At 39.5% G+C, this 16,499-nt stretch overlaps 1 protein-coding gene across 1 annotated transcript in view; it reads left to right on the top strand.

Annotated features, from left to right (window-relative positions):
- The first annotated feature begins 1,647 nt into the window (after window positions 1-1,647).
- The window catches only part of MRPS9 (mitochondrial ribosomal protein S9), a 33,996-nt gene continuing 19,144 nt past the window's right edge, over window positions 1,648-16,499 (top strand). Inside the window, exons 1-2 of the mRNA XM_041418199.1 lie at window positions 1,648-1,734; window positions 8,470-8,649. Of these exons, the coding sequence (XP_041274133.1) occupies window positions 1,669-1,734; window positions 8,470-8,649 (246 nt within the window). The 5' untranslated portion in view covers window positions 1,648-1,668. The remainder of the gene's footprint in view (window positions 1,735-8,469; window positions 8,650-16,499) is intronic.

The raw sequence follows: 16,499 nt of genomic DNA, 5'->3' as shown, positions 1-16,499 counted from the left end.
GGCGACAGATGGCAGATGGGATTCACCGTAGGCCGCAAAGAGGCCATACTCATCGCTGGCATTCTCCACCCCTTCAGCTCTGCTGGCTGCTCCAGAAGGTGGGTCAGTGGGACTGTGACCCTGAACCAACCCCCTTTTTCTCTTCTGAGAACCAGCTAGCAGCTAAATGCCATCCCAACACACCCTGTGACTGAGAGCGTGACTGCAGTTCCCAGCGCTTGGCCAGGTGTGCACAGGAGAGACACTTCACTGCTCTCCTTCAGTGCAGCGTTCATGGCAATCATTTGCATGTATCCATGTCAGGAAAACTGTGGATGTTTTCACTTTCACAGCTGGCAACTGCAAGAATGAATGCACCTTTCCAGGCAGCTCCTCCTTGACCTCCCTGTGTGGATGACTTCCTTTGCCCACGGCCAGTTTTCTTATAAGCTCTTTTATAACCCAGGAAATCATACTTTCATCTGAATGGGGGGAAAAAGGGCAATCCATGAAAAACCTAAAAAAAAAATAAACCTGGAAAAGCAGAGATTCATTTCCAGAATTTCCTCTCAAATAGTAACTTCTCTTAAAAAGAAGGTTCCTATAAGTCTAAAGAAAAGCTTAAATTCAGTTTTTAATTAATTTCTACTTCTCCCGTGGTAGAAAAAACAACCAACAAAATCCAATCACCTATAAGGGTATATCATATGTAACTCAGAGAAACTAGGAACATTCTCAAGCTCCAAGGTTCAGCATCCAGAGACACTGTCATCACCTTGGGAGGTGACAGGATTGACAGCAGCCTCCCCTCAGCAAGAGATGACTGCTGCGTCTCTAAAATATTTCATCCAGAGAATGGCAACAGAGCTGGTGAAAGGTCTGGAGCACAAATCCTATGAGAGGCACCTGGGGGGGCTGGGGCTGTTTAGCCTGGAGAAGAGGCTGCCCAGGGGGACCCTCTCACTCCACTCCCGCCTGAAAGGAGGCTGTAGCCAGCTGGGGATCAGCCGCTTCTCCCAAGCGACCAGCGACAGGACAAGAGGACATGAATTTAAGCTTAAACCACCGGGGGAGGTTTAGGCCGGACATTAGGAAGAATTTCTTCCCAGAAAAGGTGATTAGACATTGGAATGGGCTGTCCGCGGTGGTGTCGGTGTGGGAGTCGCCGTCCCGTGAGGCGTTTCAGGAAAGGCTGGACGCGGCACTCTGTGCCATGGTCTGGCTGACACGGCGGTGATTGCCGCGGGCGGGACCCGCTGACCCCAGAGGTCTTTTCCAACCTAGTTGATCCTGCGATTCCTTGATTTTTTTTCACCATGGGAAAAACCCAAACAAACCAGTTCAGGGCTAAGGTAAAATCTGTTTTTGTTACAAATCTCCAGAGCAGTGCTGTTGCCCCAGACACGCTGCAAGTCCCAGCGCTGCATACTCGAACAGGAGTCCTGCTTTCAGCGCTGTCCCTCCGAGACAGGAGGCTGCGCCGGGGACCTCCTGCTGAGCTGGTGGCCACTGTGAATGCAACTCCAGGTATAAACCACTCTCCCGACGGGCTGGATTTCAGGAATGCCGACGCGCCGCTCAGCCAAAAGCGGCGCCAGCTCGGAGCCGCGGCCACAGGCTCAGCGGCTGCAGCAGTGCGCAGGCGCGACCCGGCCCCGCCTGCCAATGGGCGGGCGCAGCGCCGCGGTCATGGCGGCGGCCGTGGGGCGCGTGCTGCGGCTGTGCCGCCGCTGGGGCGCGGGGCCGCGCGCGCAGGTGAGAGCCGGGCGGGCGTGAGGGACCGGGAATGGCCCCGAGGGAATCAGTCAATGGCCCCGAGGGGCGACATTGCCTGGGAGGCCCCGGTGTGCTGCTGCCCCTGCTCTTGGGCCGGCGGGGCTGAGGCAGCCCTGCGTGGGGAGTGTCGAGGGCTGTGTCGTGTGTTCCGTGAGCCGTGTTTGTTTCCCTTGATGTGGAGCAGAAGAAGCTTGGTTAAGCCTGGAATTATCAGATCGGTATATAGAGCAAAGCCAGCGCAAAAGATGGCAGGTTTTAGGTTGGTAATTTTGAATGATAAACTAAAACACGAGAAGTTCCAGCTCAACATGAAGAAGAACTTCTTTACATTGATGTTGGCAGGGACTGGAGTCTCCCTCCCCGGGGACCTTCCAAAGCCGCCTGGAAGCGTTCCTGTGTTACCTGCTCCAGGTGACCTTGCCTTGGCAGGGGGGTTGGACTGGATGATCCCAGAGGTCTCTTCCAGCCCTGACAATGCTGTGATTCTGTGAATGCTGTTCGGTCAGCAGGTGAGTAGATCATGAGGCACAGAATCACAGGAAGATTGGGGTTGGAAAGGATCTTAAAGACCATCTAGTTCCAACCCCTTTGCCATGGGCAGGGGCATGTCCCACTAGACCAGGTTGCACAGGGCAAGTCTCTGAATACCTGCAGTGGAGAGAGAAATGTGCTTCACAAGTCAGGTAATTTCTGATTAAGCAGAATCATTTTGGGGGGGTAGGGGTGTTCAGCTGATTGCCATTTAATTAAAAAGCTTAGCTGCTGTCAGTATTGTTTGTGCAGTGGTATTTGATACACCTGTATATATATTTAATCAGTGAGCAGCAAGTGGATAAAAAGGCCTGCTGGTAATGCTTTCAAGTTACAGAGTAATTTAGGATAATATGGGCTGAAGAACTGTTGGTGACTGAACTAAACCAAACCATGGGGTAACAGAAGAAAGATGCAGTAAGAAAATGAAATGTAATACCGGAAGGAGCAATTTGAGTTATTTATATTGGTTACATCTAGATTAACTTTACTCATTAGGGATAAAGACTTGGTGCCCATGTGAGTAGTTCTTTATGCAGTAGTCAGGAGTACATGCTCTTAAGGTGTGTAAAGAATGACAAAGAATAAAGCTGCAAATATTCTAATACTTGATTTCATTCTCAGTTGGAATAGTTTGTGTTGCTTTTGTTGTCGTGTGTCAAAAGTGTGATGATGATAGTAACTTGGTTTTTCTGGTGAGGCACATCCTTAAGTTTTAAGATTTGTATTGTAAATGAGAGAATGTTCTCAAAGGAGGAGTCCCAGAGGAAGGCAGAACCGGAAGGGGCCTTGAGGGATTATTTATCTATTCTTCTCACCCCCAGAGAGGGGATCAGTACCTAAGCCTGTGGCTATACACAAATTGTCTGGCTGTCTGTGGCCCAAAGGATATGAAGAGAACTAATGGGAGACAGGCCCCAGAAACCTTAGAGACTCTTCTGTCCATTAGGTGTAGTTAACTTGTGGAACTGTTTGGTGAGAATGTTCAGGATGGCAAACGTTTGCGTGACTACAAAAAGCAAGTTGAGAAACTTGGAAGAACGTTCCACTGAGCACCATTAAAAAAGAAGATAGTGGCTTGCCTGAACTGCAGATTGCTGGAAGTTAGGCAAGGGCCCTGGGAAAATTATCACTACCTGTTTGTCCTGTCCTTGTGCCTCTCATACAGGCTGTGTTTGACAACAGGGTAGAAGTTGATGTATCCATGTTCTGACCAGCTATAACCATTTCTTACGTTAACCACTTATCTTTCCTGACTGTTTGGAAATGTTTTCATGATGCTTGTCCTAAAAATACCTTGCAGTTGTTTAGTTCATTACTTCTTGTCTTAGTGAGAGAAAATGTTTGATTTCTTAACTTTAAAGTTTCTTGCATCAAGAGGCAAAATGGAAGAGGAACTTTGTAATTCCAGTTCCCTTAGCACTGACTGAGCAACAGGTGTAGTTTCCTATTCTTCCAATAAGCAAATGGCAGAGATGTAGTGCTAGTTATAAAGAAAAAAGGGTCTAGCTTGGTTGCTATCTGTCGTTTACTCTGATGTGATTGAATAGCTATTCTGAGCAGAAGAGTTCAGAGTTCCTATTTAATTTGATTGGGTTGAGTACTTTATCTAAATCACTGTGGATGTTATATGTATCAATATCAGATAAAGAGCGTATGGTACTTTGGTGACAGACTTTCAGAACCACATACTTGAAATGTAAGAGAAGCCTTTTTTGCAGTTGTTAACTAAGATACAACTGAAAAGCCTCTTAGTACCTGAAAATTTGAGCCTAAAACCAACCAGATTTGAATTCTGTTCCTTGTTCTGCACATCTGACTTTTGCTATGCATTGATGCATTTAGAGCTGTTTTTTACTTCCCCGTGATACAGCAAAATTTAATGTGTAGATTTGGTTAAACATGCACAGAAATAAGGTTTTCTGAGCAGGTGAGGTGCAGTTCTGTGGTTATCTGCCAAAGGACTTAATTTTGAAAATAAAGTTTCTTCTGATTAAATACTTTTGAAATCAAGTATAAAAAATGACATCAAATCACTTATGCATATTTGCTGACATCTTGTGATGCTTTCCGATGTGTTTTGCAAAATGCTTCTGAGACATCAGTCTGATACTGGTTCACATAATTAGTTTGTAGGCCAACTAAAATCTAAGGTTATATCAATGTTGTTTTAAATAAATCAATTAAAACACATTTTTGTGAAACAGTGCTCTAGAAATCCAACACTCACTTACTGAGGAAAAAGCAATTCTTCCGAAATTGCGGTGGCTCTAGCATTTAAATTCTGTATAATTGCTGTGTAAAAAATGATTTTTCTTGTGCGACAAGGACACAGAGGACTGTCTTGCATGTCTGCTGGGTTCAGTTGCAGCAGCTGTGCCAGTAGCTAGAGTATTGGACCATACTGATGTGGTTATACAGCTCCAGTTCCATGTCTCTTAGTGAAGTCCTACCCCAGACTTGTACCCCAACTTCTTGGTACAAATTTGTTTGGGCACTGTATGGTTTTTGAAAAGGAGGTGGTTGAAGTCTGCAGTTTAGAGCATGGAAGAATCATGAAAATGGTGCAACAGTATATGTGCCATGTCATTTGGTGTCATCTTCTGCCTCTGTAACTGTGTCTTGTTGTAAAACGAAAAACTTTCGGGCTTGAATTTAAATCTCCTGACTCTAGTCCACCTTTCCTCCCATTCTAAAAGTATGGGAAACTTGACTTCTCGGTTTGTTGGTTTGGTTTATATCCATGTAACTCCAGTGAAGCAAAATGAACAGGAGAGTAAACAGAGTCCTAGTTACTTCTCTTCTTGGAAGAAAATAGGCCAGAGAAGTTGAAGTTGTCTGAAAACGCTATTTTTTTTTCTAAGGCAAATTTAACATAAGCTGATTTTCTATAAGTTATGGTTTCCCTGTAAAGTCAGGATTTGCCAAACAGTTTCAGTTCTAGGTTGCTCGGATAGGAGTTGGGAAGGAAGGGTTAATCACAATGAGTTGTGTCCAGAAGTAAAGGCTTTCCCTTCTCCCATGTTCTGGTGGAAGAGCATATTATTTCATGACCATTGTTAATGAGCATTAATATTATTTTTAAAATGGTGAGGCTGCTGTTTCAGTAATGCTTTATGAAATGTGTGAGAAGTGAATGTAAACCTCTGTGGTTTCCTCTGCAAAGTAGAGGAGCATGCTTTCTTGTTTGACTGAAATGCCAGAAGCATTTAGCTGTGCTTTGCAGTTTCTGCCCGTGCCACCCATGAAATAGTGCTCTTATCCCAGAAGAGGTACCCAATACAATAGATATTAATTTACATAAGAGGCTGTTTTCTAATTATGAACAGTTTGTGTGTCCAGGGACTTTTGATTAGTGACGAGTTGAAACTAGGGAAGAATATGAATAGCTTGAGGGAAGAATGACAAAAATGAGAAAATTACAATAGAAATTGACAGGAATAAGATGAAAGCAATCTTTTTTAAAGTATTCTGTTTAAAGCATACCAGAGAGAAAGCTATTTTGGGCCAAGTAATAAGGAATCATATGTTCATTAACAAGAATTACAAATAATTAGTTACTATTAAGACAAGTTAGACAGAAGATGAATTGAATTCTTTCCTGAGGAGTGACTGGGAGAGAAGAATAGGGAATACATGGAGATACCTTTGCTTCCCTCACTGCTTTATAAGGAAATCACCAGAGCTTTGCCTGTGGAAAATGTGTACATTTAAAATTTTGATTATTTTTCTTTTAATTCTGTGTATGTCAGTGTTTCCTCACAGGAAACATGAATCTTAAAGAGAAAAGAAAAGGGAAGAGACAAACCAGGATTAGTGCTGCATGCAATATATATAAGCTCTGGAGAAAATGAAGCAGCAACAGGCTCTTCATCACCAAATTCTACTTTAGACCTGTTTTAAATCTTTTCTAGCAGAGGTATGTGTTACTTTCCTGAGGTTCATGCCCTGAAGGGCAGATCTTTTCAGGTAAAAGCATAGAGGGTCAGTCCTTTCTGACTTATGTGATATTATTCAAAGATTACCTTCTATATCAAACGTGGTTGAATTCATGGGACCTATCTTGCAGCCCAGACATGGGCTATATACAGGTTTAAGGCTGCATATTGTAGTCTTCATTTCAAATTGAAATTTCAAGGTGAGTTGTTATGTTTTGTGTATTGAACACTGGCACAGGCTTGGGTGGGTAAATTGGTCATGAGCAGCTTTATGTATGTGCAGCAAATTAGATGAGTTGGATCAGTTCATCCTGGACTGCCAGATGTCTAAAATACCAACTGGTTTCTGTGAAAGTACAAAGAAAAGCCATGTTTCATTTCCTTGTAATGTAGGACTTGACCGTGTAATGGAGAACACCAAAAGCTTCTTGTTACAGGAGAAGTTCTTGTAAGCTAACTGACGTTGCTAACAGAAGGTACAAATTTCATCTGCTTTTCTGTTTGTCTTGCAAATACATTTAATGTAATCTTGTTTTGATGAGACATGTGTTTGTATTGTTGTGGTTATAACTGGGTTTTGAGATTACTGTTTTATTTGTCTTAGTTACAGGAAGGTAGCAAGTATTTTATTTATATCAGCTGAGGTCAGAAGGGTGAAATCCATGAAAATTCTCAGCATGTGTAAATTGTGGTTTGAAGACAATTCTTATGACTTGGAGAACATTGAATAATTTCGGATACTACCTTTGTTCTCTTCCTTGTAATCAGAACCCTATTTCACATTGATGCATGTGTTTGGTTTTTAATGTTTTGCTGAAAGTAGACTGAGGCTGCAGCTCCCAGAGCATCAGGGGCAATTTAATCATTTGCTCAAGGAAATGAGGGTAAAGAAAGGACTCCCTCTCTACTTTCTTTCTCCCAGTTGAGTGTTTCAGCCACCTTCTTGTTGCAGCTTTGGCAATTCTCTGCAAAGTGATCTCTGAACTGCTCAGACTTAGCAGCTCAGCTAAGAATTGCCTGCCTGATGAAGCAGAAGTTAGTGTTCTGGCCTGTGTAGGCAGCTGAGTTGGCTTGCAGAGGAGTCCTGTGCCAGAGCTGGCACAGGGAGAGTAAAGGGAGTGGAGCAAAGAATGCTGGCAGGGGTGAACGGTGCCATGGGTGCTCTCTGCCTTGTGAGGCTGCACTGTCTTCTCACAAAGCCTAGCCTGGCATGTTGAAGGGATGGGGGTGAAGCCTTTCAGAGTACTGTGTGATGAACAAAACTTGGCATTTTTCTGAATCAGAAGTGATTATTTTTCTGTCTTTGCTTTTCTGTCTCACATTGCTTTCTTTCTTGTGATTCCCTCCCTTCCCTCCCACAGAAGACCACACAAATAATCAGTTCTCATTCAGTTCATAGAATAATTAAGCTGCTGAGAACTTTAATACTAATGTTGAAGAGCCAAAATAGTGCATAATATTGACACTAGGCCAGAATTGAGACATTACAGGTCTGTCAGTGAAGCTCCTGTTTGTCTGGCAGACAGCATCAGTGAAATTAGTCATCTTAACAGCTGATTGTCTTCATAGAAGTGGGATCAAACCTGTGTGCCCGAGAAGGTACCTGCCGTCTGAGTTGTGACTTGAGCTGGTACAGTGCTCAGTAGTATTGGGTGCTGGACTACCATACTAGTTTTCTAATTGGTCTACTGGAGACAGTGAAGTAGCTTAAGAGCCATTCTGGCACCACAAACAAGGAAGGAGCTTGCCTTGGCCTTTCCAGAGCTTTTAGCAGTATTTGGCTGGTGGCTTCTGAAAAGCCACTAGACAGCTGCCCTACATATTCTTATCATTCTTTGTTGTGGTGCCATCACTTTAGGTGAAGGCAAAACCTGCTTATTTGCTGGTGTTTTTTGTTTTCTTTTGTGTTGGGATCTGTTGATCAGTGCTGTTCCTTGCTTTTGCTGGAGGATGTTCCTGACTTAGGGTATGCTGTGTATCCTTCTGTCAAAAAAATCTTCTAAATTAATTGTAATGTGTGAAAATGTAAAGGTTTTAGAATGTGTTTATCTGTTCATGGACATTAAACCATTGGAAGAAAATGGTTTAATGAGTAATAATGCTTTTCCTGACTTATTGCTGTGATGTGTTGAATCTTGTTATAGGTATAAATAACTTGTTATAGTATTCATGCATTCATTTTATTTAGTGCTCACTATGCCAGAAATGTAAAATAAATCTCTCACTTTTTTTTTTTTTCTGTTAGACATTAAGGCTGATCTGTACCACTACAGCAGTGCAGAGGAAAAATGCAGGAGCCTCAGGACCTGAAAAGTACACAGAGGCATTTATTAAAAAACAGATTGAAGAGTTCAACCTAGGAAAGAGACATTTAGCCAACATGATGGGAGAAGATCCAGAAACTTTTACCCAAGAGGATATTGATGTAAGTACAGTTGCTCTGTTGGAGAAGTAATTTACTGTAGAGTTTCAGATATTGAAAGCACTTTACTTCAGCATGAGCCCCTCAGCTCTCTGTGAATTTTAACCAAACTGTCAGAATAAGCAAGAATGCTGCTATACATTGCAAACATTGCAACTGTGACTCTGAATAGGCATTCTACTGCTACCATGTGAGGTCAGACATCCCAGTATAGAGCTGCATACTATATCTTGTTAAAGCACAGTAGGTTCTTTTTAAAAGTGCTAATGGATAATCCCCTTGATCTCAGGTTAGAAGAGGCACTGTAAAGGTTTATGTAGCATTTCAAAACATTTACACACAATTTGACCTGCTGTGTATATTTAGGGTTTTCTTCTGTGATACAGTGGTTGCTGGTAACATATATTAAATTTTATAGGATATTTTATAACCAATGCACTGGTTTAGCTTGAGGATTTTAATGTAGATGTGAATTTAAGCTCATATCAGTATCTACAAACATACTGTTTTATTGTCATTCTCTCTCATGACTGGCAGATGGGTGGCCTCCTTTTTCTGTCATTTAGGCTCATGTAAAGATAAGCTCCCTTTCACTCAGAAAAATGTTTTGTTGCAAGAATGCTTCTTTTTTTTCTTCTTTTTTTTTTTTAATGTCTCACCTGGCCTTCACTTCTGTCATATCTGTCTTATTTTATCATACATCAGAGGTAGGAAGGAGAAATGTCATTTGGTGACATTCACTCTTAGGTGAAGCTGTGTGAAGTCTCATGGCTCAAGTTTTCTTTGCACAGCAGCAACACTACTGCCGTAGCCAATGCAGCCCAGTGTGCCAGCAGATCCCTTAGGATAGAGGTAGTGATGTGTAAGTGCAAATCAAGAGGTGTCCGTGGTTCAGTTTTTTCAGGGAGAGGAGATTTGTTTGTTGCCTCTCTCAGTGGCAAAATTCTGTCTGTGTAGCTGTGTCCATGTAAAAGGTTTTGGCAGTGTGCTTGTGCCAAGAAATGGTATGTAGGTTGTGACACAGGCTCATTTCAAACATGTTTGACAGGCTTCAAAACTAAGTTCTAAAAATAGGCAGTAAGGTAAAGCGATCCAGAGTAATGGCCTGTTGAGAAAAAGGCTGAAATGAGACTTGAGTTTTATCAGGTATCAGAAAATCCATAAAGGCAGCTTGAGTTCAGGTCACAAATCCATAGGAAATCAAGCTTTGTGAGTGCAAAGCTATGCACTGATACTGCATCTGCGTAGAGACAGGAATCTCTCTGCCCTTCTACAAGCAAGTGCCAGTGCAGAGGCCCTGCCAGTCTAGGTGTAAGTAGGTAAGGTCAACAGTAAAAGTATTCATTGAGGTCAGCAGTAATACCAGGCTGTTTCTTTACATTGGCTATTTTATTTCTCTGCAAACTGTAAAATTTCCTTTCCATGTATTTTCAGGTGTTTTTTTTTCTTCCCTTTAATCATGTTTATTTTTTTGAGTTACTTTCTTGTAAACTAAACATGCACCAGTCTACCGTGTCAGAATACTTCCCATGTTAATATGGTACAGAGATGATGCTGATAGTTCAGTTTGCCTGAAAGGTTAATGGGAGGAGAATTTATTAATCTGTAGTCTGACTTCCTTCCTTCCTTGACAGTGTCTAGGGGGAAGATTTCTACAAAGCAAGAAATACAAAATGACCGCATCTATGTAGTGGTTCTTCTTTATAAAGCCACAGCACTATGATCATTTGCACAACATTAACTAAGCTCCACCATTAGTAAAAGCAGATTCATTCTGGAAATTAGCTTTTACAAATGCAGTGCAGGTGACAAGTGTGGGACTGCTTTGCAGACTGCTTCTGAAATGATGGAGAAGTGAGGCCAGAAGAGTTGTTTTGTTTGGTGATAGCAAATATCTGCAGTTTGATTTCTTCATATTCCATCAGGTGTTGGAAAGTAATTAGAGTGTGTAATAGTGTCTGCTATGCATAATTAAATTTCTGTTATAAAAATATAAAAGCTCCTTAAGCACTGGCAGGAGAATTACCAAGCTTTACATTTTGAACAGCAGTAATTCTTTCTGATGAGTACTTATATACCTCCATGTCTTCTGCTGTTAATCAGTCTTTGCAGTGTATTTCAAAAGTAGACATCCTAGGATTCTGTCCTTCACTGGAGTTTTAGGTAGAGTTTAATAAAAGCTAAACCTTGTGAAGTTTTAAAAAAGGAAAATAAGTTGACTTACTTGCTAATCCTCGGATGTTGTGGAAGCAGAATTGCCTCTTACTGATGCTTTTATTTAGGAATGAAAAGTTAAGCTGTGCATTACAACAGTATTTCTGGAGGAGAAAAAAAAATCCAGCAAATTGATATATAACTCTGCACAAGTCTACCAATTGCTTTTTAATTGGTATTATAGACCTCACTCTGAAGCTAGGATGTTTTATTCTCCTATGTGTGAATATGTGCTATGAAGTTTTTCTAATTGATTTGCTTTGCCCATTCCATTTGATGTATCATTTTTCACAATATTTCATAATTTGTGCTCATTTCTAATGAACAGAGTCGTTAGGACAGGCATGTCTAAGTACAACTGACAGCTAACATTAGGTGCCAGATGCAGTTTATAAAGCTATGTAGAACTGCAGAGAACAGTTTAAATAAATTAGCACCTGTACATTAGTCTCACTTGCTGGTAATTTATAAGCGAATCAGTAGAGATGACATTTAGGTAAGTCATTGATCAAGTTAACAGCTGCATACCCACTGCCCAGCTGGGATACCTAATTAATAGAGATTGCAGTCCTGACCTAGTGCTTTTCCCTGTTTGAGTCTGTAATCCTTTTATTTTGTGATTTAACTTCTAACTTACAGTTGTAGTAAACAGCCCACAGCCATTTTCCACTGTCAGTTCTGTGATATTCCACTTTGAAGCCCAGGAATCTAAGTAAGATTAATACAAGAACAGTGTCTTAAGCTTCATGACCTATTTATATGCCAGTATTTTTATTATTCATTTTTATGCAGTCACTAAATGCTCTCTCAGATACAAGCTCATCATGAAGCAATACGCTTTCCTGTAAGAGTTAGTAAAACTCAAAAGCTAAAGATCTGCATTCATTTTTGCTTGTTGTCTGTCTTATGACTTAATAGATTGTTGTCAAGCAGATGGAATAATTTGAACATAAAATATATGTTTTCCTCTACTAGCATTTATACTGTTGGAAAAATACCAGTAAGATAGTTAATTGTGAAAATGTTAAATGTTGAAAGGCTTAATTCCTCATCAGGTTTCTTTCAAAAAAATAAGGCTTCTTTCATGAAAAGTTGCCTGTATCCAGTTGCTTTTAAAGGTGACTCGGCACATCTCATTTCTAAATAATGTTCAAATTTTAGCAACACAGAGTATTAGAAATGAGTGAATATTGGCAAATGTGAAATGTCAGAAATGTTATTCAGAACAAAATGTGTTTCAGAACTGCCTGTTGTTTGCAAGAAGAGTGTCTTGTCCAGCATTGTCCTTACAATAAATAATGGAGTTTGGATTTATTTAAATAGTTGGAGCTAGTATGCTTTTCCCAACTCTTTATTTTTTTTTCCCAGTGGAAGCAAACTCTGCATCAGTATTTTTTTACTTCTGCATCAACCTGAGCTGATGACTGCTGTATTTTTTTTTTTACTCTTTCTAATGCTGTTCCATATTTTGAAAAAATGAAATGAAGATAGAAATAAAGACTCTTTCTTTCAACAGATTTTTTTGGATTTTTTTCTCTGCAAGCTCATGACAAGACATTAATTTTCATTTTGAAAGTGATTACATAGTATAAAAATAATGTAATATTAAAAAAAGGTAGGGTTTTTCATATAATGACTGTGGATTGTTTTCCTTGTTTTGGTTTTTTTCCAATGATAGAGTTAAAATGGTATGTCACTTTGGACTTGAAACTTCTTTCTGTACAAGCTAGAATTTAGCTGTACATGAACATTGATGGGGGTAGTTTCAATAAATTTTAGTTGTTAGAGGAGGGGTTTGTTTTGCAATATAAACTTTGTTGTGTCACTTTTTTTTTTGGTGGGGGGGCATTGTGGTTTGTTTTGTTCTTAACATTTTCTGTCCTGTTAAATAAAAAAGAGATGTTTCAGAGTTAACATTTTGTGTCCCATTTTTGTTTCATTCATTCCTGGGTTTACCCCAGATATTCTAGATTTTGGATGCTGAAAACTGTTAAAGAATACTGCTAGTGTGGTTAGAAGGAAAACAGCTGTTCCAGAAAACATTTCGGTCTGAGAGGTGATGAAGTACAGTGACTAAATGATGTGATTCAAGAGGCACAGTTTAAGAAGGGAAGTGGCTCTCTTATGATCAAGTTGAGGAGTAGAAGCTGAAACAGCTTTTGCTCAGGTGTTTCATTAAAATGTTATGGCATAAAGTGTCACTTCTCACTTCAGTGTTTTGATGATTAAAATTTCGTGTATATTTAAAAAGGAATGAGCTGGTTTCTTGAGCCTGCTGCCAAAAAGGGTGCTGCTGCAAAGGAGCCCCAGGGTAGAGGTGGTGTTTGTTGGGTTTTTAAAATTTTTTTTCTTCTTTCCTTTTCCCTAAAATACCTTTCTTCTCTGGATGCTACTTAGATAATTGTCTTTGCACATGTTTTGAGCAGTGGGAATAGTGGAATGTTTTGTGTTTGAGCCTCAATAAAAGTGAGCGAGATCAATTGGAGAACTGAACTGTTGAAGTCTTCTATCCCAGTATGGGTCAGTCAACCCTATTTGAATTAAAGTATTGAATTCTTAGTTTCTCAAGACATTGGGTAAAAGAAAAGAAAAAGTAACTCTTACTGACCCAGCTAAACTTGTTTGATGCAGAGTTAGTCTCTGATGTGCGAGAAAATGAGCAAACAACTTCTTGGCTTGTATGGAGGTGGTAGAAAGGAAAGGATGATCAGAAGTCAGAATGTGCAACATCCACAGGGAGGAAAAAGGGTGAGGATGTGGCAGGTACACTGAATTTACATGACGTACACATGCAGTGTGCTGGACAGATTATTTAATTAATTGGTTTGTGTGTTTGAAGGAATGCCAGATTTTTTGGGTTTCTCTGGTTTTTCATTTTTTTTTCTTAATAGGGATGGAAGGTTGTACTTGTTATTCCAACTGGCTTGAATTCAAACTTAAAGCTGCAAGTGAAAGACATTTTCATCCTGTGGGCAGTATATTGACTCTTCTGGTCCCTCAACAAATGATGATATTAACAGGATTCGTTTTAGTTTGGTACAGGAAAGTTAAGTTTACCAACAGTTCAGTTTAAGAAATGTCAGATGTAAACAAGCTATCTTGTTACTAAGGTGTTCATTATGATCTGCTGTTTTTAAAGGTGTGACTACTGGCTATTTTCCTCTTCTCTGTGTGGATCAACAGTGAAATTCAAAATGAAAGATTTTCAAATCCTTAAAAGACATAATTGAATTTTTTTAGTAACTCGTAGCAGAAGCAGACTGTAACCATGCCATCTTTTCCAAGTAATTTATGTAGTTATTTTTGGAAACATTGTTGTGTTATTAAATGCCAGGATTTTTAATTGGGATTTTGCTGAAAATAATTATGGATGTTTCACTTTTAGAAAGTTGTGGTTTATTTCCAAAGACAATGGCAACAGTGTGGTTTATCAAACAGAATGTGAAATAGCAGCCCCAGAACCTGTGGAGTCTAGAATGGGGGAAATATATCTTCTATAGCTGACATGATCACACTGAGAAAGTAGTTCTTCACATTCAGCACAACAGTTTCTTTAATCTGGAGTTCAAATCCAAATAAGCACTAAAAAAAGGGTATGGGCCAGGACCCTTGTGGTGAAAACCACTTCTGGAATGGGAAACTGCAGTTAAATGTACAGGTTTCTTGGGAACTTTACTGCTAGCATTTACACCTTGATTATAAAATTTTAAGAGGGGCATTCACCTGCTTTTTTCTGTTCAGGAAAATGCAACTAACATGCAGTTAATTCTCTACGGAATTTTGGTTTGAGAGTGGAAATTCATGAAGGGAAACCTATGTTCCATATCCGAAGACATTTTAAAAAGATTTCAGGAAAATAATTTCATGGTTATGTGCTTCAGCTGCAGTTTGGAGAGACTAATTCTCATGTAATTCCTCAAATTGATCCACCATCTTTTTATATTGCTAGTACAGGATTTTTTAAAAAGATTTCTTTTCTACAAAAATGAAACATTTGCATAGACAAAATCAGCTTCTGTAGATGAAGTTCCCAAGAAGCAGTCTGACTTTCTATGCAGTTGGTAAAGTACAGCCTGAGAACCTAGCTATGTAAAATTAAGAAGAAAATTCTGAATGAAGCTGAACTGAAATCTGTTGCATTCCAGGATAGTTCATCCTTGATTACTTTCCCATAAAAAAGAGAGGAGTCAGGAAGACTATTTATTTCCATTTTGCAACAACAAAAAAATAAGCTTATAAAATGAGCCATTCTTCTTTGGTTAGTTGTTGTGTGGAAATCTGAGAGTAGATGTTAGTATTTCTTAATACAGTGTGTGCTCATGCTGTAGTGTGAAAGAAATGCGTATACACTTAGCAATAAAATAAACTTTCCAAGAAGGAGAAGGTCTCAGATGGCAGCTATTTTTTTCATTGTAAATGTTAAATTGTTGTGTTTGGCATTTATTAAGGTGTCACAGTTAGAGTAACTGTTTTGGCTGAGATTCTGGAAATGCTTGTATAAAGATTATGTCTTAAATACACACACAGTCAGTCTCAGGACCCTGTAATAATTCCTTTTAATATATTATATAAGGTGTTGGTTTAACATCATTTGGCTCACAGTAGATTTCTCTCTTGTCATCATAATTAATCCCCATTTGTTCATAAATAGGTGTTCACCTACTGTGTGTATGCATAAAATGCCCATTGACTAACAAATGGGAATACAGTAGTCACTAAGAGAAACAAAATTACCATTTTATAAAATCAAGTTAAGCCTTTTGTTTGCTTCAGAATTCTGAAAATTTCTGTTCAGAATGCCAGTAGGGGATTAATGAAAGTAATAGGTTAGGTCTTTTTACACTCCATGCATATTAAATCTGTTGAAGCACTGACAAAGCACTCCAAGTCTATGGAAAAAATTATCAGTAAGTAATAGCCCTAAGGTAGCCTAACTAACAAAGAGCCATTCTTCTTGAGAGAAGATTTTAAACTCAGATTTTATTGTAATTCTATTTTTCTGTACTGTCTAATGGAAATATAAATGAGACCACTGCCAGAAGGGTTTATTTGGTTGGTCCATTTTACTGTACAAGCACAGTATTTCTGTCTGAATCTCTGCTACCCACTGTCTGAAGATGGCTACGCTTGCCAGACTCCTACATCTGGGAGCTTTTGGTGGCTGGCTTTTTCTGGTTTGTTTTTACAAACAAGTTAAACAGCTCTGACAAATGCATGTTTTTGCATTATTAAATTATGGTTTAGTTACATTGAAGAGGAAGAGTAAGATGATATTGAACAGAAATGTGTGTCAGGGCTTAACTTTGTAAGTTGCTTTGCCTTACAGTTTGGCCAGAATGATTTGGAATATTGATACACTAACTTCATTTGTTGTAGGCAAATAATGCTCATTTTATATATCACATAAATACAGGTAAATATTGATTAAGTAAAAATCAAGTATGTACCTTGTACTCAGTGAAAAGAGTAAACAATAAGTGTGTACTGAATGTCACATTTTTTTCTAAAGTGTTTTATCAAACCTTCAGATATCTAAGGGAGAAAAAAAAAGATGTCACTTGAGTCTTTCTTCTCTGGGCAGTTCAAGTTCAGCAAGACTTTAGTGATTCACAGTTGTTTCCAAATGCAGTGATCAATGA

This window comes from Onychostruthus taczanowskii, unplaced genomic scaffold (genome assembly GCF_017590055.1).
Source record: "Onychostruthus taczanowskii isolate IOZ18803 unplaced genomic scaffold, ASM1759005v1 scaffold58, whole genome shotgun sequence".
NCBI lineage: Eukaryota > Metazoa > Chordata > Aves > Passeriformes > Passeridae > Onychostruthus > Onychostruthus taczanowskii.
This window is presented reverse-complemented; position numbering and strand designations above follow the sequence as displayed.